Below are 15824 nucleotides of genomic sequence, written 5' to 3' on the forward strand. Positions count from 1 at the left end.
CAGCCCTGTCATGCGGCCCATGAGGTTGGAGCTATTGCTGCAGGAAACAACTGGATTAACTACCCTGTGGCATCAGGCTGGGCCCAGGTGCCTGACTTATCCCTCCTGGGCTACAGCCCCGATGCCACAGCAGCTGCCACACCAGCCTGTAAAGAAACAGTGGCTTTCTCCTGGTCCTGCCTACCCTCCACCCGGCTACTGTAGACCCCGGACAGTGCAGCTTCGCCAGCTGCAGCTCTGGGCACTCAGCAACATACAACCCCCGCCACCGGGCAACACAAGGAGACCGTATGGGGTCCTCCTTTTCCTGGCAGCTATGACACCCTCACTGCCCTGTGTAGTGTCACATCCTGTTACATCGTAAACTAATGCAGTCACTGCCCCGTGTCGCATCCTGTTACGTCCTAAATTAACGAAGTCACTGCCCCGTGTTGCATCCTGTTACTGTACGTCCTCAACGAACGCGATCACTGCTTTGTGTTGCATCGTGTGGCGTCTGAAATTTCTGCAGTTGGTGCCCCATGTCACGTCCTCGGCGAGTGGGAGCTCTTAGGCCTTCTTACAGCTTGTTACATCCCAAAGGGAGGCAGCCACAGCTGCTCAATCTCATCGGGTTCCCTCCTAAGTCTTGCAGCTGCTGTTCTGCAGTCTTGTCTTGGAGGATGCATGCTAGCTTGCGAGTGAAGTGTATGCAGAGATTAAGGCCACCGCGGGCTTTCAGGCAAGCTGGGGGTAGCTCTCCTAAAGTAGGATGGGATCTAATGATGTTGAGGCTGCTGGCAAGTCTGCTTTAGGGTGTAAAAGGAGAAACAAGTGGTAATGAGCACAAGCGGCTCTTCATAATGCAGCCATCAGGCGCTCTGATGGGACTCCGCGTGATATCTCACGAGGAGGCATGTACAGCTCATGCCGTGTACCACACTGGTAGGGATAGCAGCATGTGGGAAGGATGTCTGTGCTTAATTTAATGTGCTGGCAATGAGCCTATTACCTCGGGACGGCAGCTCTGAAATCTGGTGCATTTTGCACCGGCTTTTCCTGTTTCCTGCGGTGGCTTGTATCCTAGATGTGAGGGCTAGAGAGAAGGCAGTAGGTCCTCTTCCCCATCCCTCTGAAGACTCAGTCACTGAGCCAAGCACAAGGCGGTGACAACATGAGCATGAAAGCCCAAGAAATGCAGAAACACAGCAATGTTTCAGGGTCATAGGCAGAAATGCACTTGTGGAATCTCTCTTATTCAAGGATCCTGGAGCAGTCGGGACTAGCAAACCAGGAGCTACAGATATATATAGAGATATATATTTTTATATCTCTATATATATCTGTAGCTCCTGGTTTATATATTATATAAATATATATCTCCTGGTTTGCTAATCCCTGTATAGATCTATCTATCTATCTATCTATATATATATAAATAAATATATATATCTATATACCTCTCTATATAGATCTATATATAGATTAATATATCTATATAGATCTATATATCTCTCTATATATAGAGAGAGATCTAGATATATAGAGAGACCTATATAGGTCCTATATAGATATATTTACAGGAGCCTGTCTCTTGAGGAGTCCACTGGTACACCAGGGACAAGGCTTGACGTGGGGTATGCTCATCCGACAGGTTGCAGTGCAGTGGAGAGATAGTCAAGCCAGCTAGCTTGTCAGGATGGAGACCCATGCAGGGTAATTCACCCCGGTTCACGTCTTGAAGCCAGCTCGCTTGTGTATCCCTACCCTGTGCTGCCATTTGCAAAGCGGGCAGACCCACGGTTTGTCCAAGCAGCACTCTGTGGCAGGCTTCTGGATGGAGACATAACCCCACCGAGCACCAAACTGCTGGACAACTCTAGTGGATAGCCCATAGCCATAAGTTGTGGTCAGGGTAGAGGAACATCTAGGTGCTGAAGAGAACTAAAATATTAGTGTCTCTCCTCTGAGGGCAGTGGCATGAGCGTGGTGGTCTCTTGGTGGAGGTATGTCCTCCTTGCAAAACCACTGGCAGGACTGGAGGTCTTTTCTCAGGAGAGGCCCACTTAGGGGAGAGCCGGGCTAGGGCCGAGTTGCGTAGGCAGAGTTGTGCACTGGAAGAGCAGAGGCTGAGGCAGATCAGGCTAGGGAGGCGTCGGCAGACCCGCGCGAGGGAGCTCGCACGGCTCTGTCTGCCCTATGTCCTGCCTTGGCATCGGTTCCTCACGTCGAGCGCCTACGTTTGCCCGCGCAAGAGGGTGGCTCAGGAGCGGCTGCCTCCCACGTGCTGCTCCCTGCCTTGCTCACTCTGTGTCTCTTCCTGTTCCATCTCTTCTCCTTGTTTTTCCAGAAAAGAAAGTCCAGTTCCAGCGTTCAGTTAATGGTGAGTGTCCTTCGTCTTCCTCAGTGCCGATAATGCTGGGCCTCTCCGCCTGTTCTGGCCTGCCCTGCTCTTGAAGTTTCCCTTGGACCCGTGGGGTAGGGGAAAGAGGGCACCGGGGTGGAGGAAACATCCTCAAAGCAGCATCACCCCCAGATCCCACTGGCAGGGTCGGCATGGACCCATGCTGCTCAAGAGCTAGTGGGAAGGGCGTTGCTGACAGGTGCCCGTGGCGTTTCTCCCCGTCCCGCTGCGGGGCTGCCAACTCTGCAGTCCCTCCGGAGCGCCTTGGGGGCCTTCCCCCGGGGCTCTGCCGGAGCCGCACGGCCAGGAGGCACCCGGGCGGCAACCTCCCGCAGGGGACGACTGGGAAACCACACACAGACCTGTCCTGGGATGAACGAGCAGAGCTGTGGCTCCGGTTCAGCCAGAAGTTTTCTTGGCGGGGAGCTTGGCGAGCGGCCCCTGCTGATCTGTGTCTCGAAGGAGCTGTGTCCACGTGGGTCTTGGACCACTCTCTGTTTTACTGTACGTTTCTCTCCTGACTATGCAGTCCATGTGGTCTCTCTCACTCCTGCACAGTCCCCTCACTCTCTCATCCCAGCTGCCTCTCTCTGTTAGTTTGTACATCTCTTTCTTTCTCGTACAACCCACATGGTGTCTTTCACCCCGCACAGCCCTCCCTGCCCCTCCGGCCGGCATAGGGACCTCCAGAGCCTCCCCTCCGGACCCGACCCTCGGACCTCCCTGTAGGTACTTGTAGGAAAGCCATGCCCCTTCCTATGGGATGCTCCTTGACGACCAGGTTTGAAAGGCAGGGAGGGCAGTGCGATGGCCAAGCGAGACCTGTGATGGACGACCGGCTCTCGGGGCTGGCATCTGGCTTGGTTGCTGTCCCTTTGCAGAACCGGGGGCTGCAGGCCGAGCCGCGGGTGGTAGGCTGTGGAAGGCACGAGCCCCTTCTGACACACGGGCAACGAGGAGACTGACTTGTCCTGTCTCCTTTCTGTTCTTTGCCAGGAGTCTTCGGAGAGCACCAACACCACCATCGAAGATGAAGACACCAAAGGTACAGGCAGAGGTCCCCAGAGGTGCCCCTGCTTGTAGCACGGTCATAGCCTCTCTCGCAGCCTTTCCTTACTAGCAGCCTTCAGCTCCCTGCCAGGGAGCTGCAAAGGGGATGGAGCTGGGCTGTTCTCAGTGGGGGCAGATGACAAGATGAGGAGCAATGGGCTCCAGTTGCAGCAAGGGGGGTTTAGGTTGGATATTAGGAAAAACTTTCTCACTAGGAGGGTGGTGAAGCACTGGGACAGGTACCTAGAGAGGTGGTGGGATCTCCATACTTGGAAGTTTTTAAGACCCAGCGAGACCAAGCCTTGGCTGGATGTTGTAGTTGGAGCTGGTCCTGCTTTGAGCAGGGGGTTGGACAAGGTGTGACCTCCTGAGGTCCCTCCCAACCCTCATTTTCTGTGGTTTTTTGATTTTATGATGATGTCCCCCTGTGAAACATAAGCTCATGTCTTTCAGAGGGGGTTCCAACTCTCAGGGAAAAGGCCGGACCAAATTCATTGTCAGTGTAAATCAGTTGAGTGCGCTGGGCTGATGCCGGGAACAAATTCAAATTTGGAGCCTCATATCCATGCAGCAAGAGCGCACAATGCCGGAGTCAGAGAGCTGGCGTCCATCCTCCCTGGATGGCACTGTGCCGTGCTGCATGCACTGATTATACAATTATCCCTCACATTAGTCTCCTCCTGCCAACATCCATCCAAGCACTTCCCTGGCTCTTCTGGGATCTTCCCTGTCCTTGCGAGTGCTTAAATGCAGCAGTCCATCTGCCCATGCTGAAAGGCCCCCGTTTCAGCTTGGCTCCTGTTCACGCATGCCCCTCCTGAAGGTAACCTGAAGAGTAACCCGCCTCCCGCTTGGCACAGGCCGAGGCAGGAAGGCTTTCAGCCTCCCCCTCCCCGCACCTGTCAGAGCCAACTTTCCAAGAACGGCCCAGGGGAAGAATTTGCCAGTGCTAATTTGCAAAGCCTTCCCCAACGAAGTGAACCCAACAGCGAGTGAGAGGGACTTTGGCTTGACATTCAAGTTAATTGAAAATTTGTTGTCATGGGGAAGAACTCCCAAGGGCAAGGGAATGAAAACGAGCGCAGAAAGGGATGGAAATGCACGCAAAGCCGCCCTGGCGTTGGTTGTTCTGCTTTATGAATGACCCTCTCTCCCCACCGCCCCCCGAATTTGGCGGGATAAAAAAAATGAACCCTCCTTTCAGAGCCACCCAGCCCAGTAATTTGTGCCTGACCTGGGACATCTGTCGTAAGCCCAGCGGGCGGCTCTTGCAGGGTCCAACAATCGGAGCCTGTTTGAAAGGAGAAGGACGAGGCTTTTCGCAGCTGGGAGCAGGTGTGAAATGGCAGGAGCTCGGCACTGCCCGGGCCAAGCGTTCAGTTTGCTTCTCCCCTCCTCCGGTTTCCGGGGCCTGGAGGAACGGAGGTGTCCCAGGAGAAACACAAAGCTCCCATTGAGACCATGCAAAGGGAAAGCCTCCCTCCCCCAGGTGGGACCACGTGAGTGCATCGGCTCCTGCCTTGGGCAGAGGCCAGCAGTGGTTTAGCTCACTAAGGAGAAGCACCACCACCGATTAGGATGGCCCCAGCTCAGGTGTCAGCTGGACCAAAGGGCAGGACAGTCACCGGGGAACGTGCTAAGGGGTTCCCTCGGCACTGGTGTGTGGCCCTGAGCTCTAGCCTGACAGTCCAGTGGGCAACGATGGGTCTTGGGGAGAGAAATGATAATCCTCTGTAGTGGCTTACACTGAGACTTACTAGCCCAGGGGTAGAGCAAGGCTCCATGCCTCCTTTGCTGGTCCCCTGTCTTTTGTTCCTTAAAAAGAGCAGGAAACCAAGGATTTCTTTAGACTGCCCCCAACTCGGAAGGGGCTTCCTAGCCAGTGACCGGGATGCCTTTTCTGCTTTCCTCCATGCTGGCATCCCCTGACCCGCCACCCGCGCTGTGAGCCTGCAGGGCTCTCACTTGCTGTGCTTTTTTTCCTTTTAAAACAGTAAGGAAGCAAGAGATCATCAAAGTGACGGAGCAGCTGATCGAAGCAATAAGCAACGGAGATTTTGAGTCGTACACGTGAGTGTGGGCGCTGGGGTGCTGGCGGCAGGAGGGGGGTTGGCTGAGCTGGTTGCGGGTGTGACAACGGGGCGTGCTGGGTTTTGGTGCTCACCCGTGCAGCAGTGTCAGGGTGTGGTGGAAGCAGGGCTCGGAGGGGGCACGCGCGTGTCCCAGTGGGTCAGCATCGGGCTGGGACTAGACTTTGGGACAGCCCGTTCCCCGTGTCCAATGCTCACTCCAAGCCGTGTGATTGATGATAGAAAAGGAAAATGATTGCAGAAAGGGTTAGAAGGGGTGGGTTATTCTGCTTTTCTTGTGTCCAAAAAGAAAGGCAGCCAGAAACGTATCACAGCATTGCAAAACCTGAGCCGGGGTATCAGAAAACCCCATCTCAATGAGCATCCTGTGCCCCTCCCTGCGTTCTCAGGCCTGGTTCGGAGCATGCGGCTTCTGAGATGAGTCACTTGGGGTGCGACACAAGAAACGCCTAGGGGGAATCGCACACTGCTTTCACAAATCCTCACTGCTGGTCAGGTCTGAGTTTTGCGAAGGTAGCTGCTGGAACCCTCCATGGCTTCAGCTTGAAGTGACTCAGTGCCATCTGCGCCAGGGGCACTGATGCCCGGTGCTGGGTGTCCCCAAGGCAGCCTCCCTGTGCTAACTTGGGGAAGAATGGCAGCTGTCACGTTGCCTTGCTGCCTTTTTTTTGCTCCGCTGCACTAGGGTCCCAGATGCCAGCAATACAAGGAGCAGCCCTCGGCTCCTAGGCATTCCCAGTGCCTTATCTCCGACAGCTCGTGTCTTCAGCTCCTTCCTCAGGGAAGCAGAGGCAATGCAGAGAAATGCCTGGTGACCTGTCGGCGGGTCTTTGTGAGAGGGGTTGTGTGGATCCCGCACAGACGAAGCCCAGCTTTGCGCTCCCTGTCAGAGAAGCGCCTTTCTTAGGGGGAGCAGGCCACAGCATTGCAAGGCTTTGCAGCACAGGCTAGGGGAGGCAGCAGGCCTTATTACAGAGATGATCCCCCTAGGAGCACAAAAAAGTAGAGGACCTGCCTTCCCCAAACAGGAGGGGGTCCCTACAGAGCTTATACGAGCTCTTTTATTGCCTCTTTGGCTTCCCCGTTTGCCCAGCGCAGTCATGGGTCCGAAAGTGGACAAAAGGATTAGATCCCCCACGGCGCTGTGAGCTGCACCTTGCCAGCGTGGGTGCTGCGCCTGAGCTGGGGGCTGCGCTTCAGAGCCCAGGGACGTCCCCAAAGCGGAGAGGATGTTCCGTGAAGCCTTCAGCGCGTGAAACAATAACCTCTCCCCTTCTCTCTTTCCATCGGCTTCCCCAGGAAGATGTGCGACCCCGGGATGACTGCCTTTGAGCCGGAGGCGCTCGGGAACCTTGTGGAAGGGCTGGAATTCCATCGATTCTACTTTGAGAACCGTAAGCGGCCGCGGTCGGCTCCCGCGGACCTCTTTGATGCCCCTCAGCTTTCCAGGCAGAGCAGGGGGGCAGGGCTGGGCTATCTCCGCCGGGCTGGGAGGTGCCCAGTGCTGAGTCCTAGCCATTCCCAAAGGTCCACGTCGAACGCCATGGGTGGCCCATGGGCTGGCCGTCGGGTTAGTTGCTTGTCGGCCGCTGGCTGTTTTCTAGAGGAGCCACTTGCCTTCTGCAGAAACAACCGAATGCCCCACGGTGCCAGCAGGAAGCCTGCTCCCCTTCCAGGGAGGCATCTGCTCTTCCTATAAGCCGGGGCGGTTCGTGAAAGGCATTCCCCCATCTTGTCAAAAGAGCCTCCAGCCCCCTCCCCCGCCGCTGTGTAACCCCACCTGCTCTCCCCCCAACTCCAGTGTGGTCCAGGAACAGCAAGCCGGTGCACACCACCATCCTGAACCCGCACATCCACCTGATGGGCGACGAGTCCGCCTGCATCGCCTACATCCGCATCACGCAGTACGTGGACGCCGGCGGCATCCCGCGCACGGCCCAGTCCGAGGAGACCCGTATCTGGCACCGCCGCGACGGCAAATGGCAAATCGTTCACTTCCACAGATCTGGAGCGCCTTCCGTCCTACCGCAGTAAGTCCCCGAGAAGACAGGGCCAGCCTCACCCCCTGGTCTCCTGTCCCTGTCCCAGACACAGGCGGTGGAGTGAGTGGGACACTCCCTTGGCCGGGGGACGGAGCTGGGATGGGACAGCTGCGTCCCAGCGGAGAAGGTCCAAACCAGCTGTGCGCACGGGGAGGAAGCTAGGGAACAGACAGCGGCTCCGCGCTGGCCAGGGCAGGTGCGCGCCCAGGGAAGGGGGCTGGGATGGAAGTATCCGTACAGCTCCCAGCTGCTCCCAGCCCACACCGTGCGGCACTGAGTGTAGCATTGATCCTGGCCTGGGTCCTCCGGCTCGGGGGAAATGGAGGATGCTCTCTGCAGCAGCGGGTTTAGAAGCACTATCTGCCCCAGCAGGATGCCCACCGAAGGTTTTGGAAACATCTGAAGTCCCGGGTGTGGGGGGAGGATGTTTCCCAGCAGTAGAGCCACTTATGGTTCTGGACTCTTGGGCTTGGAATTCGTTTTGGCTGATTTATATATATTTTTTAATCTGCCCAACCCCTCTGGTGGGCTAAGATCAAGTATAGGGAGCATCTGACGTCCCTACTTCGGATAGGAGGATGCTTGCCAGTACCATCTGGGAGCATCTGAACCCCAAGACCGGTAGATGGAGACTAACTCGGAGCCTGTGGGCCATTGCACATGTCTGTGGGGAAGCCCGGTGGTGCAGAGAATGACACGGGGGGCGGGAGACGTGTGCTACCGTGGACAGGCAGGGGAGAGGGGTGCGCAGGAGATCCCCCCCGAAAGCCCTTTGCAAGGTCCCGCGAGGTGCAAAAAGCCTTTCCCCCAACTTGTGTCTTTCAGCTGAAGCGCTGGCCACCTGAGCTGGGTTTATCACTGCCTCGTTGCAAAGGGGAGACCCCCCCCTTCTCTTCACCTATGGACTTGGCTGTTGGTTCTACCACGTGGTTCTTGCTGGAATCCCTCTCTCGCCCCCCTACCCCATCCCAGGCTCCTCACCAAAAACACCGCCGGCCAAACGGCCGTGAGCACGCATGGGACGCACGCCCCTTCCTCCCCGCACGGCCCTCTGGCACTTCTCGGGCAAAGCCTGTGCATGGGCCCGGCTTCCTTTGCTTGAAACCATCCTCTGCAAGAAGAATAGCGAACGGGAAACGATCAACCAAGTGGCCAGCAACACGGAGCGGGTCCGGGTAAAGGCTTCCACCCACCTCCCCGCCGGATTCCCCCCTCCTCACCACGTTGCTCCTAGGACGGGAAAGGACTCATCCCGGCTTCACTCCCGTCTCTGCCCAGGAGCCTCTAGAGACGGGGGCAACAGAGAGATGCGGGCGGGAGCTTCGAGCGGCTCGCTCTGTGCCAGCGGAGGTCTGGGGTCACCGTCTCTCCGCGCTGGTGGGTTTTGTCCATGTGGGGTCCAGGTACCTGATCTGATGCCACAAATTTGCTGCTCCCCCTCTGGGACTCTGCCGCTCAAGTCCTACGTTTCTTCGTCGCACCGGGAGCTGAAGGACATCAGCTTAAACCCGTGCAAAACCCAACTCCCTCCCTTCCCCCCTCCAACCCGGCTAGGGCAATGAGGGTTTTCTTTTGGTGGGTGAGTAGAGTATATCCTTTATTTTCTCCTCCTAGAAGCAGCCGGTGGGTAGCCCTGGCCCAGCCAATCCTCCCATTGATTTGGTCTGCCAAAGCTTCCCCGTTCTCCCACGGGAGGGGGGACTGGAGATGTTGCGAAGAGCAAAGAAGAAACCCCTTTTGAATACTTTTTGACTACTTGATCAGCACAGCGTGGTACCTGAACACCACCAGAGCGGAGACCCCGGGGCTCTGAGCGCAGGGCAAGTATTGCCACGGCCCCGGGTTTGGTGCGGTAGACGGCTTTTCTTCCACACGCGTCATTACCCACTCCCAACCCCACGACCGGCTCGCCTCCTAGCACGAGATGGTCGCTGCCATTCTCCGGCAGATTTGAGGTGGTCTCCTTTACCCCTGGCCGGCTTCGAACCCAGCTCCCCAGACCTGCTGTTGAATGTATGCCTTTGTCCCTTGCGCAGAGCTCCTCCAAGCTTCCCCTCCGAGCCTTGGTTTTCCTCTTCATGTCGAAGACCTCCACAAACCTCCAAGCCAAGACCCTTCCTTTAAAAGAGCTTCAGTGCCAAGGCCGGTGCCAAGGAAACAGAGCCGGCCATTGATTCGAGACGCGAAAAAAAAAATAACCCAACCACACGACACCTTCCAGCAAAGATGGAGAATGCAAGCTTTAGTAATAAAACTTTGGGGAATCTGATCATGCTTTGAAGAAACAAAGGAGCCTTTAGCTATCTCTTCTACTTTGAGCGCATGCCTTTTTATAGGGGGGGAAGGGGAATAACAAACCTACCGTGTATTTCGTAAATTGATTTGAAGTATTTGCTGAAATGGATCTTTATGTAATAACTAGAAATATCAAATGTTTCGGGTGGGAGAAGGGTGGGGAGGGTAATTTGGGGGGGGAGGGGTTGCTGTTTTGGGGGCGGTTTTTCTGTTCTCTTTCCATTTGGAGCCGGGTTATCACCAAGTGGTATTCCCAGCGGAGGTGGCCCTACATCTGGATCCCAGACAGCAGAGCGGGGAATACTCCAGGGCTGGTTTGCCAGTGAAAAAAAATGCGCCGAGCCCTTTGAGATCTCGGGGGGCAATCTGTGAATGTCCGCAGCGCCCCTCCTCATGGAAACAGCCGAACAGGGAGGCGTCCCGGTACTGAAATGCAGGGGCCGCAGGGGCCGTAGTCAACCCAACAGGACCTCTTTGCCAGCTGGCAGGAATACGGGCCAGGTCCCCCCAGGGTCTTTGCCGATCCTGGGTTTTTTCTCGAAGGCTAAAGCCAGACGCCACCGCTACATCATTTTCATGACGTAGCGAAGGAGCTGGAAAGAGATTGGATGTTGGCGTCACCTTCTTGCCCGAAGGTGGACGTTTCAGAGGCACGAGGTTGGTTACTATTACGACTCTATTACTATTATTATTATTATTTTTTAGTAAATCCTTCAGTTTCTTGTTCTCTTTTTTTCCTGCTGGAACTTCTTTACTCTTTGATGTGAGGTGACTGCAGTGCGCTTCCGCCGCTAGGGGGACTTTCTAACTGCACTTTCTTCATTTGCATGACTTTATAAACCGTGAGTGTATTTAAAAAAAAACAAAACGAAAAAAAAATCCAACCGAAATGCTTGGGGTTTTTTTGGACAACGATAAGTGTTTTTTTTCTCAATGTCAGTTCTGAATGGTGTATTTTGCCTTTTCTGTGGTTCCAAGTGCATAGCTCTCCATCGGGGCAGGGCAGGGCAGGGCAGCTCCCTGCTGGATCGCAGCCATGTCGGCAAAGCGCGAAACCCGCCGGACCCGAGGGGAAGAAATCCAAGCAGTCAGGGGCCTTTAGGCACGGCGGATGGGACTGCACCCAACACAGCGTGCGCGCACGGCGAGGAGCGCGTGCAGAAGGGAGGCAACGATGAGATAGATGCTCGGTGCCGCCATCCTGTGGACCTAGGTTGACGTACCGTGAAGCTACGCCAACGTACACCCGCTGAGAATTTGGCCCAGCTTCTTTTTTTTAAACCAGGGCTCTCGTTCTTGGGAGAGGATCCGCCTTTGGAGATATTGTCCTTTGCATAGCATCTTCTCTTTCCTCCAGCATCCGCTCCGCGCCAAAGCGATTTGGGCTTCAATGAAGGACTTGGCTCCTTCGCAACTCATTGTCTTGCTTCCCTCGAGCCTGCCGTGAAGGCAGCTGAGAGGAGGGATCTGATCGGCCCGTGTATCGCCGCAATCCCGAGACCCCAGAAGTATTTTGGACGTTGCAGGCATTCACGAGGTGCTGCGTGGATCCTGGTTTCACGGCAGGATTAGCCGTGGCGGCGGCAGCTGCGCTTTCATGTCCCAAAGTCATAGCTCATCCTTGTTGCCACTTCGGCGGGGGAGGCTGCAGCACAACCAGCCCCAGGTGCTTTTTCTCCCCTGCTGGGAGCTAGTCTGTGCCTACAGCTGCTGTGTTTGCCTCTGCTGATAGAGCCGGCCCTGTGCGTAGTGCAGACTGAGGTGGTGGAGGGGGTTAGGACCTTGAACATCCAAAGAGAGACAACAAAAATACCAGCCTCAGTGCGGATATGTTCTCCTGTCACCCTAGACGTGTGTCTCCTTCAAGGGATGAAGCTGATGGGTTACCTTAATACCAGCCTCTATGGGTAGGATGCAGCAGCCACGGCTGCCCGTGCGCCACCTGTTTCTGGGTCCCATCCAGCATGGTCCTAGGCTGACTTAGATGCAGGTAGGCCCTTCTCAGAGTGCTTCCCAAGGGACACCTTTGCTGGATGGCACACAGCAGCCATGCCCCTTTCATGCTAGCTGTCACCTGAGCATTGCACGGTGAAGCTGTCCCCCTTGCAGAGGCTGTGGCTTTGGCTCATTTTAGTCTTCCACCATGGGAAAGGTCTGATGAAGGAAGAGGCACTCCAGCCTTTCACAACCTGCTGGATACATGTGCTTTGGGATCCCGACGCCAGCAACATCATCTGCTCTGGGCTTCATCCCCACCCTGTCTTGGCCATCTAGCACAGGCTTCTGCCTTCCCAGAGTCTCTTCTGTCTCAGTAAGCATTAACCCAGGACTCAGCCACAGCCTTGCTGCAGCAGCCATGGCCAAATTCCTCTATCCCGGGTCATCTCCTGGGTTCTTTGGTCTCCTTTAAGCCTTCGGTCTCACTCCTCCGCTGCCACCACATGGCAGCTCTGCTTTGGCTTCCAGAACAAGGAGCAGTGTCCCTTGCCGGGCAGCCAAACCACCTGGAGAGCCCTCCACCCCAAAGGGAAAACACTTCTGCAGAGCTTGTCACCTCTGCAACACAAGGGCAATCCTTCAGCCACCGTCAGCCAAGTGCAATGCCTCCTGCCCCTCTGTAGCACCCATCTTACCACCCCATGCAAGTATCTTTGGGCCAGCGTAGCTTTGCTCCATGTCCCTGTGAGTCTCACACAGGCCAGGCAGCATCCTTGAGACCGAAGTGGTTTTAAAAGTCCTCCTGCTGACCCTTGGCTGTGGTAGACAAGGGGAAGGACTCTTCGTGGCCTGCTGCTACAGCAGAAGATGAGCACTGAACGAAGGCTTGGCCCCCACCCACCCTCACCTGACTCCACTGTTGAGGTTGCGACCCTCCCTAGATGTAGAAGAGGCAAGCCAGCTGCAGCAGAGGGGTTGCCAGGCTTCCCATCCTGTTTTTCCCCCAATGGCTCTGTCTCCCACCTGTCCCAAATTCTCAGTGACGAGGTGTTCAAGTGAGGTGCCTTTATATGCATCAGCACCAGGATGACCCTGTCTGCGGAGGACAAATGCCATCGTCTTTCAGAGAGTCCTGGTAGTCATGTGGCCCACCAGTAGCTTCCTCCTTCAAACAGCAGAGGTGCAGAAGCTCTCTTCAGGTCCCCAAAACAGCCTGGGTCCTACTGCAGCTGTTGGCGCTATGGCTTAAGGAAAGGCTGTGTTTGGAGAAACGCGCCTGCCTTCTGGGAGCTTTAGGTCCAAACCCCAGAGACAGCAGCTGGAGAGGAGGTGGTGGGGATGTCCCAGGAGCCCCAAAAGGTAAGCACTGTTGGTGTGAAACCTTCCTGGACACCTCCACCACCTCTGGGCTGGTGCCACCTACAAACTGAAGCCGTTGCACATTTGCAAGCAGTTTATAAAGGGGCAACACCAAGGGAAGAGCAGCTCCTTGGTCGGGCATCATGGTTGCAGGCTACAACCATCGATCAGCCCTTTGGAGCCGCTTTCTAGCGGGACTCCTGTAAAGTGCAGCCAAAGACACCTTCCTTGTGATGGACCCACGGGCCTGTGGGCAGATGCGCCCCCATTCACTACCACCAAGCGGGGGTCACAGCCCCTCCAGGCAGATCCACCCGGTTCCCTTCCTTTGACCGAGCTTCCTTCCTTCTTGATCCCCTCCATGGCTGTGCCCAAAACCACCCCCACCCCGTTTCATAACCGTGACATCCACAAGGAAAGGCGGGTTCGGGGGGGAGGGAGATCCGTACAGACTTCTTTCTTTGGGGATGGTTGTTACCTTTTTCTAACCGTTGCACAATTTTAGGGCTTTTGTACCATTTTTGGACAAGCAGGGAAAATGTTACCAGTGGTTAAAGAAAATAATTCTATATATATATATATATAAATATATACACACAAACCTATAGATAGAAATATATATATACATACATACATGAGATCTTAATGGAAATATTTATTTAACATGATTGCAAAAAAAAAAAAGTTATAAAATAAGAAGAAGAAAAAAAAACAAAAAAACACCAAGGAGTTTCATCATGCAGCAAATCAAGACCCCAGCGAGAGGCTGCCCTGTGCTCTCTCCTGCGGGCCGCCTCCACGTAGCTGGAATCAAAGCCTTTTCAGTATCTTTTGTATGTAACCTGGGAACTGTCGAGCGGCGCGTCCGTGTTGGCTTCTTTGTTACCGTTTTTTTGAACCCGTGGCTGTGAACAGAATGATCACTGCTCAACTCTTCTGTTATATCTGGAGCGGGGGGAGCGGGTGTGGGGAGGGGGCATCGTTGATTTTATTCTTAGTGTTTCAAGTGCAATAAATAGCTACAAACTTCTGGAGAGTGGCAAGTAATGATTCTCCGTCAGGGACTCAGGCAGGTTGTGGTGTTGATTCGTTTTGTTCCCCTTTGCATGGTCTCTGGGAGCCATGGGGCTGGTGTAGGGGTGAGGGAGGAGCTGTGAGATTGGATGCTGGTGGCTTGGATTGTTTTTGGGAGAAATGGCAAATGGCCCTTTCTGCTAGTACCTCCCATAAACACCATTAGCAGCAAATTTTCACCCCACTCCAGTGACAGTGATGTCCAAGGGGTTTCTCTGCAGCGGGTCTTTATTTTGGTAAGTCTCCAGCTGAGCCATCAGTTAAGTGTGTGCTCCACTGAGCTGTGGGCTGTGGTGGCACAGGGGTTGAGATATGTGGCTTCGCCTCTGTAGTGTTCACCAGGTCCAGTAAATACCAGCTTACAGGGAATGAGAAGAACTAAACTATCGACTTTATTGTGGAGCAGTAGGCAACCTTAGCAGATCTTTGGTCTCTCTTACTAATTCCTCAGCTGGTCCTTATCTGAGGGACCATATCCCAGGATTATCTCTATGTTATTACTTCTATTGCTGCAAGCTCCAGAGGCCAGAGTTCATGCCTTGCTCTGGGCTAAAGGCTGCTCTGAGTCAATTCAGCTGTAAGTAAGTCCCTGGTGATTTGGGTTTGGGGTCGAAAGTACCTGGCTGTGATGCTAGGCACAGTGATCCCTTGAGTACTGCAGAAACTACACCCAGCCAGATGGATGGGCTGCTCGCTCTGGGAGGATGCTGGACTAATGGAGGCTGTCCAAGTGGAGGCTGGTGGAGACAGCCTGACCTGGAGCAGCAGTGGCTGGAAAGCAGATGTTGGTGGCGTGCCCATGTCACACTTGGCAGCCTCAGCTCTGTTGTTGCCCAGGCAGGGATCTGTGAGCAAGGGCCCAGCCCTGGAGATTTTAGCACAAATGAGGAGCCTGGTGGGCAGCTGAGCCCTGGCAGAGCTCAGGGAGTCTTATCTGCTGGAAGAGTCTCCTCCAGAACAGGCAAAGGCTCCCAGCCAGGAGCAATGCAGCAGGGCTGCTCCCCATCCAGGTGCAGCTTCTCTGTTTGGGGGAGTTTGCTCTGCTTCATGCCTTTAAAGCAGGGCAGGAACCGGGTCCAGGTGCCCAACTCTGCATGCTCAGGCCCTTCTGCTGGGCAGCGAGGCAGTGTGCTGCCATGCTAATCTCACAGCCAGGAGCCCCATCTGAAACCCCTGGGCAGTCCCCAGATCCGGGAATTTGGGATGCCCCTATGCACTCATGAGGGCAGCCCTCACCCCGCTTGCAGGATGCTAAGGCCTCACATGTAATGCCAAGCTGTCTCCACCAGGTGGGAGCAGAAGAATGTGGCTTCAACAGGCATTTCCTTCCTGCGGCGAAGAGACGCCAGTTTGACCCACGCACTGACAGTGAACTTCATAGCACTGCTGAATACCCCGAATACCCCACCTGGTCTGCATGTCACCACAACTCCCTTCCTCCAGCTCCTTCTCTTCCTCCAGCCCCCACAAGTTTATCTACCTTCTCTCCCACCCAAGCTGCCCAGTACAGCCTGGTGCCCCCCACAGATGTGGTCTGTATTTCATTTTGCTTGGGTTCTGCCTGGGTTGCTGTGCCAGGAGCCTTCCCTTGCA

At 55.0% G+C, this 15824-nt stretch overlaps 1 protein-coding gene across 4 annotated transcripts in view; it reads left to right on the forward strand.

Moving 5' to 3' along the window:
- CAMK2A (calcium/calmodulin dependent protein kinase II alpha) overlaps nt 1-10569 on the forward strand; it is a 54536-nt gene extending 43967 nt beyond the window's left edge. Inside the window, exons 14-19 of one of the 4 annotated variants that reach the window (XM_090020907.1) lie at nt 2330-2362; nt 3380-3428; nt 5428-5503; nt 6823-6917; nt 7325-7553; nt 8391-10569. In XM_090020907.1, the coding sequence (XP_089877033.1) occupies nt 2330-2362; nt 3380-3428; nt 5428-5503; nt 6823-6917; nt 7325-7553; nt 8391-8394 (486 nt within the window). In that variant the 3' untranslated portion in view covers nt 8395-10569. Of the gene's footprint in view, nt 1-2329; nt 2363-3379; nt 3429-5427; nt 5504-6822; nt 6918-7324; nt 7558-8390 lie in introns of those variants that run through there. The other 3 variants (XM_090020908.1, XM_090020909.1, XM_090020910.1) reach the window with 3 other exon arrangements.
- Nucleotides 10570-15824: the final 5255 nt, after the last annotated feature.

Source organism: Crocodylus siamensis, chromosome 10 (assembly GCF_052110815.1).
Source record: "Crocodylus siamensis isolate JL-2025a chromosome 10, ASM5211081v1, whole genome shotgun sequence".
NCBI lineage: Eukaryota > Metazoa > Chordata > Crocodylia > Crocodylidae > Crocodylus > Crocodylus siamensis.